General features: G+C 43.6%; 1 protein-coding gene across 1 annotated transcript in view; it reads left to right on the top strand.

Moving 5' to 3' along the window:
- LOC112068600 (protein FAM180A) overlaps nucleotides 1–20,940 on the top strand; it is a 44,869-nt gene extending 23,929 nt beyond the window's left edge. The window contains exons 2-4 of the mRNA XM_024135775.2: nucleotides 13,452–13,654; nucleotides 17,106–17,203; nucleotides 20,036–20,940. Of these exons, the coding sequence (XP_023991543.1) occupies nucleotides 13,552–13,654; nucleotides 17,106–17,203; nucleotides 20,036–20,386 (552 nt within the window). The 5' untranslated portion in view covers nucleotides 13,452–13,551 and the 3' untranslated portion in view covers nucleotides 20,387–20,940. The remainder of the gene's footprint in view (nucleotides 1–13,451; nucleotides 13,655–17,105; nucleotides 17,204–20,035) is intronic.
- Nucleotides 20,941–21,933: the final 993 nt, after the last annotated feature.

Here is a 21,933-nt window from a genome sequence, read left to right as displayed (position 1 = left end):
CAGGTGTCTTTTTGTGTCTATATGTGTGTAGGGGAATGTGCAGGTGTCTTTTTGTGTCTATATGTGTGTAGGGGAATGTGCAGGTGTCTTTTTGTATGTCTATATGTGTGTAGAGGAATGTGCTGGTGTCTTTTTGTATGTATATATGTTTGTAGAGGAATGTGTAGGTGTCTTTTTGTATGTATATATGTTTGTAGAGGAATGTGCCCTTGTGAGCCGCAGTGTTGAGGGTCAGCGTGATAGAGATGTTGTTTCCTACCTTCACCACCTTCACCACCCGTCAAAGTTCAGGACCCATTTGCACAGGGTGGGGTTGAGGCTCAGGGCCTCCAGCTTGATGATGAGCTTGGAGGGTACTATGGTGTTGAATGCTGAGCTGTAGTCAATGAACAGCATTCTCAACATAGGTATTCCTCTTGTCCAGATGGGATTGGGCAGTGTGCAGTGTGATGGCGATTGCATTGTCTGTGGACCTGTTAGGGAGGTATGCAAACTGAAGTGGGTCTAGGGTGGCCAGTAAGGTGGAGGTGATATGATTCTTGACTAGTCTCTCAAAGCACTTCACGATGACACAAGTGAGTGCTACGGGGCGGTAGTCATTTAGTTCAGTTATCTTTGCCTTCTTGGGTATAGGAACAATGTTGGCCATCTTGAAGCATGTGGGGACAGCAGACTGGGATAGGGAGCGATTGAATATGTCCATAAACGCAGCAGCCAGCTGGTCTGCGCATGCTCTGAGGACACAGCTTGGGATGCCGTCTGGGCCAGCAGCTTTGTGAGGGTTAACACGTTGAAATGTTTTACTCATGTCAGCCACGGAGAAGGAGAGGGGGGGGGGCAGTTGTTGTTAACGGGCCGCGACGGTGGAACTGTATTATCCTCAAAGCGGGTAAAGAAGGTGTTTAGTTTGTCTGTAAGCATGACGTCGGTGTCCGTGACGTGACTGATTTTCTTTTTGTAGTCCGTGATTTCCTGTAGATCCTGCCACATACGTCTTGTGTCTTTGTCCCTGTACTGGTATTTCCCTTGTTTGATTGCCTTGTGGAGGGAATAACTATACTGTTTATATTCAGCCATATTCCCAGACCTCTTTCCATGGTTAAATGAGGTGGATCGCACTTTCAGTTTTTCGTGAATGCCGCAATCCATCCAGGGTTTCTGGTTAGGGTAGATTTTAATAGTCACAGTGGGTACAACATCTCCAATGCACTTCCTTATAAATTCACTCACCAAGTCAACGTATAGGTCGATGTTCTTCTCTGAGGCTGACCGGAACATATCCCAGTCCGCGTGATCAAAACGATCTTGAAGCGTGGATTCCAAATGGTCAGACCAGCGTTGCATGGTTCTAGTCACTGGTACATCCTGTTTGAGTTTCTGCCTATCAGACGGTAGGAGCAAGATGGCGTCGTGGTCGGATTAGCCGAAGGGAGGGCGAGGGAGGGCTTTGTATGCATCGCGGAAGTTAGAGGTGCAGTGGTCGAGTGTATTACCCCTGCGCATTGTGCAATCAATACTGATAGAATTTAGGTAGCCTTGTTCTCAAATTTGCTTTGTTAACTTAGGGATAGGCGTCCCGTCAGCGGGACACCTGTCGACAACATCCGGTGAAATTAAAGGGCATCTTGGTGTCTGCTTGAGGGGGAATGTACACAGCTGTGACGATAACTGACGAGAATTCTCTAGGAAGGTAATATGGCCGACATTTGATTGTGAGGAATTCTAGGTTGGGTGAGCAGAAGGACTTGAGTTCCTGTATGTGTTATGATTACACCATGAGTCGTTAATCATGAAGCATACACCCCCGCCCTTCCTCTTCCCAGAGAGGTGTTTATATCTGTTGACGCGATGCATGGAGAAGCCTGGTGGCTGAACCAATTCCGACAACATATCCCGAGAGAGCCATGTTTCTGTGAAACGAAGAATGTTACAATCTCTGATGTCTCTCTGGAAGGCAATCCTTGCTCTAATTTTGTTTACCTTGTTGTCAAGAGATCTTTTTGTATGTATATATGTGTGCAGGGGAATGTGCAGGTGTCTTTTTGTATGTCTGTATGTGTGTAGGGGAATGTGCAGGTGTCTTTTTGTATGTCTATATGTGTGTAGGGGAATGTGCATGTGTCTTTTTGTATGTCTGTATGTGTGTAGGGGAATGTGCAGGTGTCTTTTTGTATGTCTATATGTGTGTAGGGGAATGTGCAGGTGTCTTTTTGTATGTCTATATGTGTGCAGGGGGATGTGCAGGTGTCTTTTTGTAAATGTCTGTATTGTGTGCAGGGGGATGTGCAGGTTTCTTTTTGTATCGTTGTATGTGTGCAGGGGAATGTGCAGGTGTCTATTTTGTATGTCTATATGTGTGGCAGGGGGTGTGCAGGTGTCTATTTGTATGTCTTATATGTGTGTAGGGGGATGTGCAGGTGTCTTTTTGTATGTCTATATGTGTGCAGGGGAGATGTGGCAGGTTTCTTTTTGTATGTCTGTAGTGTGCAGGGGAATGTGCAGGTGTCTATTTGTATGTCTATATGTGTGCAGGGGAGTGCAGGTGTATTTTTGTATGTCTATATGGTGCAGGGGGATGTGCAGGTTTCTTTTTGTATGTCTGTATGTGTGCAGGGGAATGTGCAGGTGTCTATTTGTATGTCTGTATGTGTGCAGGGGATGTGCAGGTGTCTATTTGTATGTCTATATGTGTGCAGGGGGATGTGCAGGTTTCTTTTTGTATGTCTGTATGTGTGCAGGGGGATGTGCAGGTTTCTTTTTGTATGTCTGTATGGTGTCAGGGGAATGTGCAGGTGTCTTTGTATGTTGTATGTGTGCAGGGGGATGTGCAGGTGTCTTTTTGTATGTCTATATGTGTGGCAGGGAATGTGCAGGTGTCTTTTTGTATGTCTATATGTGTGCAGGGGGAGGTGCAGGTTTCTTTTTGTATGTCTGTATGTGTGCAGGGGAATGTGCAGGTGTCTTTTTGTATGTCTATATGTGTGGCAGGGGATGTGCAGGTGTCTTTTTGTATGTCTATATGTGTGCAGGGGATGTGCAGGTGTCTTTTGTATGTCTATATGTGTGCAGGGGATGTGCAGGTGTCTATTTGTATCTATATGTGTGTAGGGAATGTGCAGGTGTCTTTTTGTATGTCTATATGTGTGCAGGGGGATGTGCAGGTGTCTATTTGTATGTCTATATGTGTGCAGGGGAATGTGCAGGTGTCTTTTTGTATGTCTATTATGTGTGCAGGGGGATGTGCAGGTGTCTATTTGTATGTCTATATGTGTGTAGGGGAAGTGGCGGTGTCTATTTGTATGTCTATATGTGTGCAGGGGAATGTGCAGGTGTCTTTTTGTATGTCTATATGTGTGCAGGGGGATGTGCAGGTTTCTTTTTGTATGTCTATATGTTGCAGGGGGATGTGCAGGTTTCTTTTTGTATGTCTGTATGTTAGTGCAGGGGAATGTGCAGGTGTCTTTTTGTGAGGGGCTTTGTAGTGCAACAATATTTTTATGGATGGGCTGATTGTTATATGTAAAAGCCATTGTTGCATTTGGAAATGTCTCGGTCTGGAATATAGACGGCAGCTCTGCCTCTGATCTAACGAGGCATTATGCTCTGCGGTAGACAGCTTTGAGGGGATTTCAGAAGAGGAAGTGTGAGATTTTAACAAGGAGAAGATTTGATTTGGCAAACGTTGAGCAGGTTGCAAAGGAGTGAAAAAAAAGACAGGCTTCAAGCTGAGTCCCACCCACTCAAATGCTGTGCGTCTATTTAGAATTGGATATAGGAAACCAAAGCCCTGAACTGCCATTGTGTAACATAAAAAATGCCACAAATTTAGCTAAWGCTGTGGAATTAGCTTTTCTTACGAATATGCTTCTCTTTCTGCTAAAGATGGAAAGAAATGRGCATTGGGTTATCTAATGACTTTGCTTTCATTTAATCTATCATACTGTATGTCCGTTACACTAACCTTACAGTACATCCAGCCAATAATTTAGCTTTCATCACTTTCATTGACAAGATTGACATGGTTATTGAATATGAATGTTCATTCTTTACATCAGCTTGATGTCACAGTCCCATTTACATGCAGTACAGGTACCCACTGGGCACAGACGTCAGTTCAACGTCTAGTTTTGATTTACATTTGGTTGAGTTGTCAACTAACGTGAAATCAACAGCAAAAAAATCGCAATGTCATTGGATTTAGAAAAGACGAAATGCCCTTATGTTGATGACTTTTTGCAAATACAATTAGTTTTCTACGTTGATTCAACATCCTCACAGATTTTTGGGGGGTTGAAATTACTTGGAAACAACGTTGATTCAATCAGTTTTTGCCCAGAGGGTAAGGTCATAAAAGTAGCTAAGATCACCCTTTGTTTTTTTTTACATACAACTCTGTAGTTAGGGAAATGATTACACTGCATAGCAACAAGGCAATCAATGAGAGTAGAGAATGGGAGAGAAATGTTCATCCTCTCAGTGCCAAACATAACATTTTATATTATTATCAGCTGCYTCACTGTCTCAAGGGAGGTTAGTGGAATTATCACATAATGGTTCTGCTTTGTGGGAGCTTATTACCCTAACGCCGTTATTGGAGATTATCAACGGTGAGTGACAAAACCACAGTCATCATATAATACATCAATACATCATCATAATACATCATATAATACACTGAACAAAAATATAAACACAACATGTAAAGTTCCCATGTTTCATGAGCTGAAATAAAGCATCTCAGAAATGTTCCATACGCACAAAAAGATTATTTCTCTCAAATGTTGTACACACATTTGTTTACATCKCTGTTGGTGAGCATTTCTCCTTTGCCAAGACAATCCATCCACCTGACAGGTGTGGCATATCAAGAAGCTGATTAAACAGCAGTATCATTATTACACAGGTGCACCTTTTGCTGGGGACAATAAAAGGCCAATCTAAAATGTGCAGTTTTGTCACACAACACAATGCCACAGATGTCTCAGGTTTTGAGGGAGCATACAATTGGAATGCTGACTGCAGGCATGTCTACCAGAGCTGTTGCCAGAGAATTTAATGTTAATTTCTCTCCCATAAGCCGCCTCCAACATCCAACCGACCTTACAACTGCAGACCATGTGTATGGCTTTGTGTGGGCGAGCGGTTTGCTGATGTCAACGTTGTGAACCGAGTGCCCCATGGTGGTGGTGGGGTTATGGTATGGGCAGGCGTAAGCTGTGGACAACGAACACAATTGCATTTTATCAATGGCAATTTAAATGCACAAAAATACGTTGATGAGATCCATTGTGAGGCCCATTTGTTTTTTAAAGGTGTCTGTGACCAACAGATGCAAATCAGTATTCCAAGTTTAACAGTTTAACTTTAGACCGTCCCCTCGCCCCGACACGGGCGCYAACCAGGGACCCTCTGCACACATCAACAACAGTCACCCACGAAGCGTCGTTACCCATCGCTCCACAAAAGCCGCGGCCCTTGAAGAGCAAGGGGAACCACTACTTCAAGGCCTCAAAGCGAGTGACGTAACCGATTGAAACGCTATTAGCGCGCACCACTGCTAACTAGCTAGCCATTTCACATCCGTTACACAAGTYATGTGAAATCCATAGATGAATGCCTAATGAATTTATTTAAATTGACTGATTTKTAAACTGTAACTCAGTAAAATCTTTGAAATTGTTGTATGTTGTGTTGGTAGTACGTTTACAGTATATACGGTATAATGCATTAAGGGTGAACACAACATACTGTATATACTGCAGCTGTAACGTTTGTCGTCGGAAGGACACCAAGGTGCAGCGTGGTAGGCGTACATTATTTTATTTAAATGTTCCACCAAGAAAAACAATAAACAATACAACGAACSAAAAGCTTTGTCGTGCAAACTACATGCACTCAAACAAAGACAAGATCCCACACTGAAGGAGGGAAAAAGGGCTGCCTAAGTATGATCCCCAATCAGAGACAATGAAAGACAGCTGCCTCTAATTGGGAACCACACTCGGCCAAACACAAAGAAATAGAGAACATAGAATGCCCACCCAAATCACACCCTGACCTAACCAAACATAGAGAATAACAAGAATCTCTAAGGTCAGGGCGTGACAGCAGCCAACAGTTACAATATCCTCTTCTTCTCCTGTGGGTTTATGGACCTCTGTAAACCAAGATAAGCGTGCTGGCTATTATGATACAACACTTACAGTCCATTAGAAAAGTATTTAGACACCTAGACTTTTTCCACATTTTGTTAATTCTATTGTTTTTTTCCCTCATCTATCTACAAACAATATCCTATAATGACATAGCAAAACAGGTTTTTAACAGAAATATCACATTTACATAAGTATTCAGACCCTTTACTCAGTACATTGTTTAAGCAACTTTGGCAGCGATTACAGCCTCGAGTTTTCTTGGGTATGACGCTACAAGCTTGGCAAACCCGTAGTTGGGGAGTTTCTACCATTCTGCTCTGAAGATCCTATCAAGCTCTGTCAGGTTGGATGGGGAAAGTTGCTGCACAGCTATTTTCAGGTCTCTCCAGAGATGTTGGATCGGATTCAAGTCCGGGCTCTGGCTGGGCCACTCAAGGACATTCAGAGACTTGTCCCGAAGCCACTCCTGCATTGTCTTGGCTGTGTGCTTAGGGTCGTTGTCCTGTTGGAAGGTGGACCTTCGGCCCAGTCTGAGGTCCTGAGCGCTCTGGGGCAGGTTTTCTTCAATGATCTCTCTGTACTTTGCTCTGTTCATTTTTCCCTCGATCCTGACTAGTTTCCCAGTCCCTGCCACTGAAAAATGTCCCCACAGCATGATGCTGCCACCACCATGCTTCACCGTAGGGACGGTGCCAGGTTTCCTCCAGACGGGACGCTTGGCATTCAGGCCAAAGAGTTCTATCTTGGTTTCATCAGACCAGAGAATCTTGTTTCTCATGGTCTGAGAGTCCTTTACGTGTCTTTTAGCAAACTCCAAGTGGGCTGTCATGTGCCTTTTACTGAGGAGTTGCTTCCGTCTGGCCAGTCTACCATAAAGGCCTGCTTAGTGGAGTGCTACAGAGATGGTTGTCCTTCTGGGAGGTTCTCCCATCTCCATAGAGGAACTCTGGAGCTCTGTCAGAGTGACCCTCGGGTTCTTGGTCACCTCCCTGACCAAAGCCCTTCTTCCCTGATTGCTCAGTTTGGCTGGGCGGCCAGCTCTAGGAAGAGTCTTGGTGGTTCCAAACTTCTTCCATTTAAGAATGATGGAGGCCTCTGTGTTCTTGGGGACCTTCAATGCTGCAGAACGTTTTTGGTACCCTTCCCCAGATCTGTGCCTCAACACAATCCTGTCTAGGAGCTCTACGGACAATTCTTTGACCACATGGCTTGGTTTTTGCTGTGACATGCACTGTCAACTGTGGGACCTTATATAGACAGGTGTGTGCCTTTCCAAATCATGTCCAATCAATTGGATTTACCACAGGTGGACTCCAATCAAGTTGTAAAAACATCTCAAGGATGATCAATGGAATAATGATGCACCTGAGCTCAATTTTGAGTCTCATAGCAAAGGGTCTGAATACTTATGTAAATATGGTATTTTATCTGTTTTTTCTTGTACATTATGGGGTATTGTGTGTAGATTGATGAGGGGGAAAAATATATTATCCATTTTAGAATAAGGCTGTAATGTATCAAAATGTGGAAAAAGGGTAGGGGACTGAATACTTTCCGAATGCACTGTCTATCCTCTTCAACCAATACTGTTGACTTGGATGCATCTTGACATATTCCCTCTTGGTCGATCCTAACCCCACTTGGTTCAGACTCTTCCCATCCTTTCCCCTACTTTATGCAGTTACGTGTCCTCTCTCTCTGTTCTCTCTCTGTTCTCTCTCTCTGTTCTCTCTCTCTGTTCTCTCTCTCTGTGTATCTGCTGGCAGTGCATGTTTCCTGTGTTGTGCATCTAGCAGGAGGTCTGTACTCATCCTACCATTAGCCACCTCTGGTGCAGGCTTTGATGTGTTTGGTGTCCACTTCTGGAAAACAACACGTACGCTACTCTGAGGTCCTTCCGTTTCCCCCCACCCTGACTACTGGACCTCATTGAACAACCCCTCCACCTGTCCTAGAATGCCCCCCAAGAGAGCCTGTCGTGTCCCAACTCACCTTTTCAGGCGGGTTCACTTCAGACCTCTCTCTAACTGTCTCTCTGTCTGTCTGTCTCTCTCTCTCTCCTTCTCTCACTCACTCTCCTTCTCCTATCTTTTGTTATCTCTCTCTCTCTCTCTCTCTCTCTCTCTCTCTCTCTCTCTCTCTCTCTCTCTCTCTCTCTCTCTCTCTCTCTCCCCTCCCCCCGCTTTCATCCTTTCATCTGCTCCTAAGCTCAAGGCAGACTCTTCTGTAGAGTACAAACAGCATAACCATGTTGGGATGTTTTTGTTGCCATGGCACCAGGAGGAAGCCTAGGCAGAGAGCTCTGTCAATATTGTATATATATTTGTATTATTAAGTGTTCTTTGTTGCATCTAGATTTTTTTTTGTGTGTTTTTGATAACCTGTTCAGCAAAAATATCTGGTGGTGGTCCATGGAGTTGCAGGACTGATGATGGCAAGTTTGTTTACTTTGCTTGGCTAGCATTAGCTAGCTAGCTGGGATGTCTGTTTACTTGGCTTTGCTAGCGTTAACTAGCTAGTTGGGAAATCTGGTCACTTGGCTTCGCTAGCGTTAGCTCGCTAGCTGGGAAGTATGTTTACTTAGCAAGTTTGTTTACTTTGCTTGGCTAGGATTAGCTAGCTAGCTTGGAAGTCTGTTTACTTGGCTTGGCTAGCAATAGCTAGATAGCGAATCTAATTTGAATGATGCATCAACACCTGATCAACACAGCACCAGATTTTTATTCCACCTGCCTCGGTTTCTGGAAGGATGTGGACTATGGTGTAAGGGGATTACAGAGGCTCACCTCGGTCTCTCAGGCACTTATAGCTGCCGAAGCATCACCCAGGTGGGTGCTACACATTCGGTGGTGGATGTTCCAGCGTACCTACAGAGGAGGAGTAGCTGTGAACTTCAGAGACAGAGGTGCCTGATAAAGAGCTCCCGACTGTTGTTTCTCCCTCCCTGACTGTACCATCGACGCCACCTCCACTCAAGCTACTCCTTTACTGAACTGCATCATGATCTAGCTGTGGAAGACCATCTCCCATCAACTGCCAGCCTCCTGAATTTGAGATTCTTTATGAAAAGTGTTATATTAAATACAAATGAGGTTGGTGGCTCCTTAATTGGGGAGGACGGGCTTGTGGTAATGGCTGGAGCAGAATCATTGGAATGGTATCAAATACATCAAACACATGGTTTCCATGTGTTTGATGCCATTCCGGTGTGCCATTCCAGCCATTATTATGAGCCGTCCTCCCCTCAGCAGCCTCTACTGATAAAATACATTTATTATTATTATTATTATTAGAGGGGTTAGAGAGACTGACATAGATCAGGTGGAAGCGGTTGGTAGTTATGGTTTGATGGGTTGTGGCATGGACTGGACAATCGGGCCTCAGTTATGTTATCTCGTCTTTACTTGATATGACATCAAGCACCATCAAGAAACAACAACAGGTTGTGTAGATAAATATAATGTCCTTTGAAGATGGTGCATTTTCTACCATCTATTGTCTGTATGTTGAGTCATCCCCAACTATTTCAACAGCAGAGGCATTTCTCTCAACATTAGCCTGCCTGTGTGTGCAGCCCGTGGGCGTAGCAACCAGAATGTCCCTTCCCAGACCTTCCGTCAATCAGTCGCATCACCAGGCAATGTCGCCATCACCATGCACCCGTCACGCACAGACTGGTCCGGTGACACTCCTCTCCACCATTCTGCAGGTGACCGCGTTGTCCCTGGAGGCGGAGATGAAGGGGACTGGGGTTGGGAGAGGAGGGGGGGGGATAGGAGGGGGACGGGGGAGGGAGAGGAGGGCAGGAGATAGAGGTGTTGATGGCTCTCTGGTCAGCAAACATGCCTTCATTGTATTCATTACTAATACTGTGCCATAATTGGCAATTGCTATAGCATGACCTGAGAAGCCTGTGTACCTCCCTATTGACTGTGTCAGAAATAATCACTCTGCCCACATGTAACAAGGCAGGAAGATCTCAGCGTGTCACCATCATCAACACCTCTCACTCTCCACAGGAAAGTCACAGGAAAATCTGTTGTCCAAAAATCACTGCCCACGACACACCAACAACAACCTGCAGCTCTGAGGAATTCAGCCAAYACATGCAATAATGCCTCAGCACAGAGACACTGACAAGCTTCAGTATACCTGCAACTGGAACTGCAATGACTAACACTAATGACTGACACAATGCTGTCGCAAAGTGAAGGAGCAAATATCGCCTTCTGGTGAGGGTTCAGACACCAATTAKGTTTTTCCTTCTCATTATTGAAGCGCTGGACTGGTCAAAAAGTGGTGGTGCAACAGATCATTTCAGGGAACTTCGCCACCAGTGATCATTAATTTCAGAGCAATTACGAAGCAAGATGTCCATAATCAGTCGTTATTGCATTGTAATTGACTCTATGTCTGAGTAATGAGGCTGGTGTTGGGTGTTGTGATTTGGCTGGTTAGTTCTGCAGGCTCCGCTGGTCTTGGGGAGAGGCATAATCAACAGCAGCAGCAGTGGAATCTCTCTAAGAGAGCCTGGATGGTGTGTGTGCCCTCTGGCCAACCATAATAAGAGGAGCTGTCATGGGAGAGGGCCAGGAGACATCAGCTCCATTTGCAGTTAAGACACAGTGGAGATGGATCACGRAGCTGAGCCGCTGTCTGTGTCCAGACAAATTAGCTCTGAACTAATATCCTCCTGACAGGGTTTAGGATATGTTTCTACAGTAATGMTTTGTCTATTCATAATGGGTCTCTTATTTTGGATGTTTTTAGGGAAATTTAATTCCATCTTGATATCGGATGACTCGGAATTGTGTGGTGGAAGACATATCAGATAGGCACTGGTGCTGACCCTGCCAATAATTGATATTTTCTATTAAAACTTTTGCTACAGCTCAAATAATGATTCTGTATATTCTGCCCCATCCTGATTGCTGGTAATTACAGTCATGTGACATTTAGAGTCTGAATTGTATACATTAATATGCTTTTATTTTGTAGTTCTCCTGTAGGGACTGCAGCTGCACTTCTCTTGTCTAAAGGTAATTTGCCTATTGAGGCTTTTACAGACTTCTAATGGCCTCCTATTCATTTGCATATTTTATGCTTTACAGCACGACTTGGGCAATTAAGCACTTGAGCGATTTCTCAAGGGTCCCCACCTGGACCTGAACCCAAACAACCCTTACATCTCTCTCAAGTGCATTCATATCGTGAGCATTTATCTTAATAGAATTCATTCTCAAATTCACGCAGCATCACCAAAATAGTTTGAAAACGGCGTCAGTCTGATGGGTGCTGGAGCGATGGGGGAAAAGAAACATACACAGTGTGTGTTCTTAGCCTTCCCCCTGCTGGTAAGTGGAGAAGTACACGTCAGTAGAAATGATTAGGGCTGGGACGTTTTCCTGCTCATGTATCCAGGAGCTCCTGTGGACCTCATTTTATTTTTTAGCCTACAGTTAGGGATATGCTTTACTTGACCATGTGACCTCTGGGATATGCTTTATTCGACCATATGACCTTACTAGGAGTAAATCCTGGCTGTGGACATGGTCCTGTGTCACAGTGTCACCTCCTCATCCATTTCAACAGGCTGATTTACTACTGTCTTTCTTCTAAGAGTAAAGGTGCTGGGTAGGTCAACAAAAAGACTGGAGTTCCTCTCTACCATGACCCTTCCAGTAAGGAGACGAGAGACAGGCTGTGGTGAGGTTTTCTTTACCTGCTGGACATTGTTCTCTCAGACTCAGAAACACCATCTGTTATTACCTTATGAGTTGATTGTGTAATGTACTGAGAGACAGGTGTTAAAACTTGTTCACTGGGAATATCATCACCTTCTCTCATCATCCTTTATTTGAATATTCTGTTCCTTCAGTGAGACACGGAAGGGCAGAATACCTCAGGTGCCCATCTGGTTTTAGAGGTGAATGTTTCAATTCAACATATTGTGTTCGTAAAGCAAATAACTTGAAAGTCAGCGGGCGCTCGATTAATCATGCCCTCCAGCATTGCCTGATATATCAGTGAAATGTTTGAAGTTACCTTATCAAGGTGGTGGCAATAGTGATGTGAAGTGGGTAATTAAAACTACTGGCAATTTTAGATTTTCATTTAGATTTTATATCAGTCATCAGTCATATTTTTTATGATCATGCGCTGATAATATAGAAGCAGTAATTGTAAAACAAAACATTTAACCCAAATGATCATTTATGAATACACCATTAGTTCTCAGCAGTAGAGTACTGATATAGCAGATATTGATTGAGCTCTGAAATACATACTGCAAAAACAAGTGTCATCCACAGTCAGTAAGCTAAGGTAGAATGGTGTAATTCTATTTAATAATAGCAGACTCGTTTCTGAAATCGCTTGTCTTTTCCAGTTATTTTCCTTTATTCCCTGCCTTCATCTCAGAGGACAGGCCAACCAAAGCAAAGCTCCTGGATTCCTGAGCAAACCACTATGCGCCTTGGCCCTGGTAGCGAGAGTTTTGAATGTTGTTGTAACTGACATCATGTGACTGACTACACAGAGAACAGACACTGTTCACTGAGGACAACGGAGAGACGAAGAGAACCCTGAAATGCTATACTGCACTGTAGTCTATTGTATGTGGAGTGGATGTATTTGAAGTGGGCAGATATTGGTGTTTTACTCTTGTCTGTGATGAAGCTGTCAGACACTTACTGTGTATACAATATGTGGCATGCAGGTGGATTCTAAGACCGAGTATGATGATAATGAAGATGGAGATGATGATGGAGACGTGGTATTCCTCACAGTAGTGATAGTCTCAGCCACCATCGTTGTCTCTGTGTGAGGTAGCAATAAGTCTGGGGACGAGGTTACAATATGACCATGATGACCATTATGCTAATGCTGATGGAAACCATATTGGAAACGACGGTGACCACGATGATGATGATGATGATGATGATACTGGACAGGTTTTACAGGTTGTAGACCAGCTGCAGTCAGTCTGGTGTCAGCTCTGCCTCAGCCAGTAGCACAGTGAGCGGCAGGCCAGCCACTAACAGAGCAGCCATTCCCTGGGTCTTGATGACTTCCAGATGACAGCCCAGACAGCCTGGCTAGAGAGAATTCAGCACTCAGTCACAGACAGAGAGAGAGGGGGGAGGCAGAGATAGGGAAGGGTAGGAGAGAGAGAAACAGAGACACAGACAGACAGAGTGGTGGAGAGGAAAGGATGAAGCAGTTGCATATGAAGTGGTTTAGCAGTGCTCCAGTCAGCGTTCTTACCTCATTCTCCTGATGGTTGTTTGTACACAGCTCTCTCCAGCTGGGGCCTGGCTGGCTGCTTTGATTGGCTGGTGACTGATCCACATTCAGATCCCAGGGAGACAGACAGACGACAGGGCAGTGTCAGTGTATGTGTGCTGGGCCGAGAGTCAGCATGATGCATCGGTGGGGTTTACTCATCACTGTGTTCTACTGCCAGCTGTATCTGGCTGCTGCTCAACACTGGAGGAAAGGTAGGACACCTGAGTACTTCACAGAGTTTAGGCTGACTTCAGGTCAGTTTCAGGGGTCAACATAGGCACGTTTATAGAAAGTTAATGGTTGTTGTGTAGACGTTCTCAGAACTAAGAGCAATAAGATGGAATGAACTGCATTTTGGAATCAAAGGAAAAAATATACAATATGGTTATGTATTAAGTATCGTTGTGTGTTATTATAACTGAACGTTTTGCTGCCAAATAGATTATTTATGTGGAGTTAAGTAGGCAAAAAACAATGTTTGCAGACTTTTATGAGATTTTGTTATTGAAGAAAAGACAAATGTTTTGTTTGCTTTGGCAAGGCTGTGGGTGTTAGTCTCCTGTATGTATATGATTGTGTTGACGAGAAGGAGAGAAATTATCTTTTCTGAATATCTTTCAACAAAGTTCACAGCGAATAACAACTTCACGTGCCTTCTTGTAATTGGATCCAAACATTTGGATCCACATTCATACATTTTCCCTCCCTCCCTCCCTCCCTCCCTCCCTCCCTCCCACACACGTCAATGTTTGGTTCCTTAGAAATGTCGACGGCCGAAAATAGATCCCTCCAAATGAAGGAATGTAGGAGGGTGGATTTCAATGGAAATCACTGAATCAGTCACATGATGTTGAACCTGCCTCAGGAAACGCGACTTAGCTCAGGTCTTTGCTGGCAGATGAGATCCAGTCATATGCATGATGTGTCTGTGTGGATACGAGCCTGACATGATCAGATAAAATAATACAAACTTTATTAGTCCCAGCGGGGAAACTGGTCTGTCAATCAGTCATGTGTCTCAGTATCCATTCTGAAAATATTCTTACATTATTACATCCATGTCATACTAGTACTAAGCTTATCTACTGTATGGCTGTTGAACGTCAGATCACCCCTAAAGACCACATATGAATATTTATGATTTGATAGAGGGGACAGACAGTGATTTAGAATAGGGGACAAACTGTAAGTGTAGCCCATGTGACTGTCTCTGGCCCATGTGACTGTCTCTGGCCCACTGTGTCCCTCTGACTGCTCCCCAATTCTTCCCCAGCTGTTTTGACTGCAGCAGCTTGGGAAAACATCTGCATATCAGACTTGATGTATTGTTATCCCTTCAATATTGAGACATATCTTGTCCCATATTTGGAGCTCTCAGGTCTTCGGTCCACTGGGAAAGTTCTAATTAGGACATATACTTAGATTGCTCCAGAGTGTGTCTATTCTGTGGAAAATATCAGTTTAGACATCACAATGCAAATGTGTAAACTGGTTATGCAAACATCATTCATCAGTTGTAGTATGGGAAATGTTCCTGACTTTGATTTTGGTTCTGACTTTAATCCAAATAACCATTACTGTAAACCTGGAGGACAGTGACCTCTGTTTTTGCTGCTTTTCTCAAATCACGACACAATTCCAGCCAGGACCATTTAGCACTGCTTGTAATTAATGGCTTTGTGTTTTCCCCTGGCTCATTGCAAGTGCTTAGAGGGAGATTACAAGTTCCCTGCTCGTTTGTGAGGACACAGGGGACAGTGTCCTAGCAAACACTGATTATTTAGTCTAGCAAACACTGATTATTTAGTCTAGCGCTACAGTGGGCCGAGAAGCACGAGCGATGATTCTTGGATCAGATTCCATAAGGAGTACAGTCGGAGAACAGTGGGTGATCAGTTTCCATTGAGAGGGCCAATGTTTAAACTATGACCCTCATTAAGCTCAGTGAGCCTATATTTCTCTTGGCTCAAACAGCAGATTACTGTACAGGGATTGGATATCTGGCTTAGATTAGTAACAAGAGCACGTTCTACAGTAGTAGGGAATCTAACAAAGCTCAGATAGATACAACACCTGCCAGAGAGTGACATTCTATGAGAGAATGAGTAAACTATGGTGTAAAGTATGGACAAACAGTAGCCCTCCGTGTTATGTTTCATAAAGCTTAGTCACAACAGTGTTGAACTCTGAACTATTGGTAGAAAACGTAATTTTCCCCTTAGTCACGCTGTGTTCCCACCATAACCTTTCTGTTCTGTCCAGGGCCCAGGCATTCCTGAGACAGACTGAAGCACTGCATGATCGATGGTCTATTTGTGTCCACTTCATACATGCTCCGACTTCCAATCAGGCTACTTATTTGGACCTTGTCTGTCTGTACCTGACCCTTCAACCCAAAAGCACATGGCCTTGTTCTTTCAAAACAGTCCCTGCCAGGTATTCAGTGCTGTAATGGAAAAGAAAGCAAATAACGTATTGAGGGAGAGATGCTGCACGCACCAAACTTTCTTTGGGTTGAGCTGGGTCGTCTCTAGGTCATGTTAACAACATTTCTCAATGTGTCATATTTTTCTGTTGAGGTCAAATACTTGACCACAAGAATGTCTCTATGTACTGTAGCTGTCTCTCAAACTGGTGAAGGGTATTACCATGTCACTACTGTGACTCCTGCCTCAAATCATCCCCTCACTGTTAAGAAGCTCAGAGTAATACAGAGAAAAAACACTGTTGAAAGAAGCCGCTCAAAGCCCCATTATCTCACTTAATGTTAATCAGGCCTAGGTCATTTTTTTGAAATTAGACGAGTCCTTTGTAGATATAATAACTACTACATCTCCCCTACAGGTAAAATAATAGGTGTGAAGGAGGTGGTTCAGTGAATGGTCTCATCTAAGATCAGAATACCTGCCTTAGCTGCATTTAGCTCAGGAGCTGCCTTTAGCTCAGCAGTCTTGTGGTATGCAAGAGACCAAGGTTGGAACCCAGTAAGCTTGTGTCCAGGTGTTTCTCTGCTTCTGCTCCTGGTTAGCTCCCCTTATAAATGACAGAGCTGCCTTAGTCTGCGGTCCTGAAGGCTGAGAGAGAGAGAGGGCTTTTATGAGGAGCAGACCACAGCTCCTGAACTCTCAGGCCTGCTGCGGCACATATGCCCTGACACTTTGAAATCTGACCGCCCTACCCTATAGCCTATGCCCTATAGACACACCTGGCTCTTTGAAAAGAGGGGGCATCTATAACGTGGGACATACCAGCAATTACCGGTGTCAGAGATTTAAGGGTTTCACCCGGTTTCACATAGGGACATCTGCTGCAGTTTACACTCTAGTTGTCTCCCACAAACCTGGGGCTAGATAGTTTAACCTACGTAGACATGTTTACAGTATGCAGTAAGTGTAGGATTTTACATGACCTATAGCCACTGTGTCAATGTATTTGACTATATTGTATACTGTAGACCTATGCCACTGCGTAAATACTGCAACGTGTGCTGAGTTTGACTTACCCCCTGGTCTCAACAACGGCAACCATATTCACCCGCTCAACGGGAAATTCTGGATCTATTGTATTTCAGGCCTTCTTTTGGTTGCCATTGGTTTAATGAGTCATTCAACTACTCCAAATGCTATCTCTCCTCTTCTCACTTTCTCTCTCCTTTCTCTTCAGCCCTTTACCCATCAGCTTTTACGGTGAAGCGTGGCACACACTCATTGGTCAACCCCACCTTCCAGAACTCTGTGGAAGATGTTAACCTGCTGTTTGAGGTGAGTCGAAAATAGCCAGCTCTGCTGAAATTACATTAATGGGCTTAAAGGGGATTTAACTCATTGTGAATGTAACATGGAAACAAGAAGATTGTTGTCAGATAAAGTTCAATCTTCCACAAATGTAAGTTGTATTGCAGGCTCTCAGTCTGTAACAGTCTGGCTCTTCTCTCCGACCCACAATGGATCATCCAGAGACCCTCCTCTCAGATAGTTTTGACTTTATTACTTAATAATGTTCTGACAGTGAACTCCATATCCCAGAGGCCCCTGCTTCTTCTCGTTGTTGAGCCAGACCATATCCACTGTGGGCACAACCCAGATTCATCCACACATATTAGAGCTGGTATGTTGGAGCCCAAGGAGCAAACATTATGTCTGGACATATACCGCTCAACCATCCTCCGCTCTGATGTTCCAGTGGAAAACATGCACACAGAGGTTATAGGTTATTGAATCTTTGTGAATCTTGTGGGGTAGCAGCAAAACATGCTGCATCAGAATCAATGCCACTCAAGATTTTATATTCGCCATTGCTTCTAAATAAAATATCTTAGGCATAACAAGTCAAAATTACCTGATAGCTCATCTCTTGTGCTTTTGGGAAGAATTCTTGACTTTCAGAGACTCCTTGTCAGTGCCAAATATCAAACTGGCCCATATTGCACTTATGGAGATCTGAGAGCGCATAGGGTCTAAGGGCTGATTTGGAATTGGGCAATATAGTATGGGAAGAGGCTACATTTCTACAGTTTGTTATGACAGAGCTCTGAACATAGCTGAGCAAACAACGGAAACCAAGAAGTGTGTGTGCAGTAAGCAAAGTTGGAGAGCTCTTGTCTTCAGCAGTGGATCTATGTGTGTAGGTGTGTGTATCTCCTCAGAGTTCCATTCAGAGAGAGAAGTGAAAGTTAAAGACGTATTGAATGTTTGACTCCTCTTCTCCTACTAATTGAAGAGCTGAAACATTTCCTGTTTGATGTGAATCTTGTGGGTACTACCGCTCGTCGTGCTTGCAGGACATGGAGGTTGGAGGTGGAAGGGCAGAGGCAGAGAACCTGTAGGCAAAGTGAACAGTCCTCATGGGTTCAAATTTCCGAATTTCATACAGTTGAACTTGGGCAACGAGAGTCATGGTTGGAGCCGGAACGTAGTTTTGACCTACTTGGAAAGGGAAGCTGAAGCCTCAGTCAGCAGTCGTCATCAGTAGCAGTGTGTGGGTAAAATCACTGGGGAAACCAGACAGGAAAAAACATAATACAACTATGTGTTGTGGTAATTGCGCTGTTTGCTCTATAACCTGTTAGTTCATACGCCTTGACACCATGATATATAGGCCTAAGCCGAGACAATAAGAAAACACAGTGGCAGAATAAATTCAACCAGACCTTTGTTTCATCATTACAAAACCAGAGCGCAACCTCTGTCCAGTGAAGTCCACAAAGCATATTGAAGTGAACAAACAGTTTACATGAACTACAGCATGGTCAAGCAAAATAACGTTTCTGACATTTCCGGACTACTAAACACTATTGATTTAGAACCACGGAGAGTTACCACAAGTTGCAAAGAAAACAGGAGCTGCTCCACTATTCCAGCACCATTTCATCTTCAACATTTCAACATTATAAAATCACCTTTGCTTAGTCTAATACAGTGACAACTAAAAGACACCAAAAACAATTTAGTCCAATCAACGTAAGCTAAATATGATGTGGCTTTCCATGGTTCAGATTTTTCTCTCTCTCTCTGTGTGTGTGTGTGTGTGTGTGTGTGTGTGTGTGTGTGTGTGTGTGTGTGTGCAAGTAGAAAAAACATGTTGACTCACCCCACTTGTAGAGAAATGCCAATGCATTCCTCCTCTTTCATGTTGACGAAACGGTCTATGACTCTGTTATACAGCACATGTTTTTATTTTTTGTTGACCTCGGCTACCTAGTTAAAATGCTTGCTCGCTAGCCTAACTTCCTTTCATGGGCAACATTAGCTAGTTAACCTTCTACATCTGGCTACATATTGAACTTCCATCCTCTTAGGCCAAGGGCACAATGTATGAATTTATCCTTGGATCAGAATCACGGTTATAATAATAGAAGTGAAGTCTAATCCAAAGTGGCTTCCCTTGATGCTTTTTTTTGGTGAGCCATGACCGTTTACAGTTTAGCTCAACACTGGTTGGTTTTTATTTTATCCTTTTTTTAATCAAGGGAGGCCAAATGCCAAACTCTTCTGGACCAGACATCATCAGATAGATGGCCTATACATACAGAGACAAAGGGGCGCAATTTCACTCGCTTTAATGCTTTCTCTGGTGAGATGCATTCTGCCTCTTGCGAATTTAAGTAAAATTCTGAAAGACAGACATGAAAGATACATTTAAAAATATAAAAAAATATTGGAAAATTTTTAGGGGAAGCCTGACTTCCCTTGGCATCCATGAATGCATTCCAACGGGAGTCAGGTTACTCAAGGTAAATCGTCCCTCTATACATGGAAGGAACGGAAACCTATTTTTAAGGTCTTAATTATTGAGTGTTTAGTCCGATTCAACAGAGGAATAAGGCAGCAAACATCTTTTGTAATGTATTGTATGACCCCTGGTGGTAAGAGCTTGACTTGTGTTCCAGTTATACCATTGGTGGTGCATGAGATGAGATTCACCCTGACTATGTGTGGGAAATTGCTCTGTTGATTGAATCATTCAATCAGTCAATTGATTAAATCAATCAAACAATCTCAGAACATGGCGGTATTGAGATGACAGATGGACAATTGAAAAGTGGATCTGATAGAACCTGTAAAGAATCTGATACAACTGTGTCTGTCTTCTAGATCCTGCTGGCAGGCCTGCAGATCGAGGGTGAGGACAAGCCCTTCGTGATCCCAGACAAGGAGCTGGCGTCTCTGAGGAGGGTCCAAAAGCTGGAGGTTATCTGTGAGGACGTCCTGCCCAAGAGACTCTCCGAGATCAGACGTCTGACCTCCCACCTGTCCCAGCGCAGAGGTGCCCTAAGCAGGGAGGACTTTGAGCGCACAGTGCTCACTATGGTGTACACTGCCCAGACTCTAGCTCATACCACCTCCCAACACCAGAAGGCGCTGTGGGGAGACGCCCTGCTGCAGCTGTTCAGGGCCATTCAAGAAGATCTGACGCCTCCACCCAGGACACCTCAGCACAACTAGTGTTATGGACATGTGGACACATTCTTTTAGATACTGTAATATACTGATCATTTTATATTGTAACACAAGTCACTTTTTGGCAGAAAATTGAAAGGATGTTTTCTATTGAGTTGTATTGTATAATCAAAATGACTGTTCTGATAATGTAATGTGTTTGGTTATGATCAAATGATATGATCTAATCATATTGAAAGGAGGATGTGGGAAAAGGAGGAATGTGAACAATATCCTGTTCATGTTCTATCTACCGGATTCCGCCTTGTTCCAGGACTTCAGATGTAAACAAACATTTTAAATATTTCATCAGTCACTCTGTCATGATTCATTACAGGTCTTTATCAAATCTTCTGTCATAATCTTCTCAGTTGTTTATCACAATCACATAATCTTTTCCCAGGACAGTCCTGTTGCGAAAAGGAGCTTCATGAAAAAATAGTTCCATGAGGTGCAGAAATATTGTATTGAACTGTAACATTGCTTTGGTGAAGACAGGGGTATCAATTTGCTCAGCTTATTTCTCTGCAATTGATATTATAATAAAATAATGATCAATATATATCTTTTTTAACTGTAACATGGTTATGGCCATGTTATGAACCAAGCTAAACATTGAAGAAGACTGTTCAGCTGAAAAGTATGTGTATGCTATCCTAATGCAGTAAAAAATATTATTTATATATAATGAAGTAAGCTTTATGCAACATCTTTTAGACTGCAGACCCATTACAATTTTTTGGGCTTATCTGGATTCACAGGTTTTACGCACCAACAATACTTTTTGGAGAGCACTATGGTCCTCTTTTGATATGGCCTTGTTATGATTATGTGCAAATGATTGATATGACTTTTTGCCTCAGTCCCAAGCTGTTGTTATTTTGGAATTAGAGGATTTTAGCTGCTCTAGCCTGCAGGGAAGATGTCAGACTAGATGTGAGACATGGGGCCTCAGGCTTTCTACACATCCCCCAGATCTACACATTCCAGCTCTTCAATGGCTACAAAGAAAGGCGAGTGCCTAATCTGTGTCCTGTTTGCGACATAGTCCACCGCTGCTAGAACAGACTTTCCATTGACATACTGTTGCCTACAATATTTCTCACTCTTCCACAGCCTACAGATGACAGGTTCAGGGTGGCGGCCATTTTGCATGGAAAACTCCTCTCCTTCTCTGTGTCCAGTTGCTATTGTTTCCGGATGGTGATAGAACTGGTCTAGCTCTCCTGGTGGTCACACATCAAGGCAGGGGTGAGTCCATGCCCCATGCTCCTGGTAGAGCCCACTAGAGCCCTCATTGATGAGAAACTGCAGATTGTGGTGAAGAACGTTTTTCCCCAAAAAGGAGATCACCCTTCGTTCCTTTCAGCGCTCTGATGGGAGGCGTTCGGCCATTATGCCAGTGATGAAACGGGGATGGTCAAAGGTAAGAACAGGTATGGTTTTGGGCTTGTGTTCCTACTTTGCCAGGTGTTACTATCTATGTTTGTGATACTTCATGCAAATATATTTTTTTGAAAAATTACAATATTTTGACTCGTTTATCAACTGTA

This window comes from Salvelinus sp. IW2-2015, unplaced genomic scaffold (assembly GCF_002910315.2).
Source record: "Salvelinus sp. IW2-2015 unplaced genomic scaffold, ASM291031v2 Un_scaffold591, whole genome shotgun sequence".
In the NCBI taxonomy this organism is placed as follows: Eukaryota; Metazoa; Chordata; class Actinopteri; order Salmoniformes; family Salmonidae; genus Salvelinus; species Salvelinus sp. IW2-2015.
Note: the sequence above shows the minus strand (reverse complement) of the source record. Positions and strands in the feature narration are given on the sequence as shown.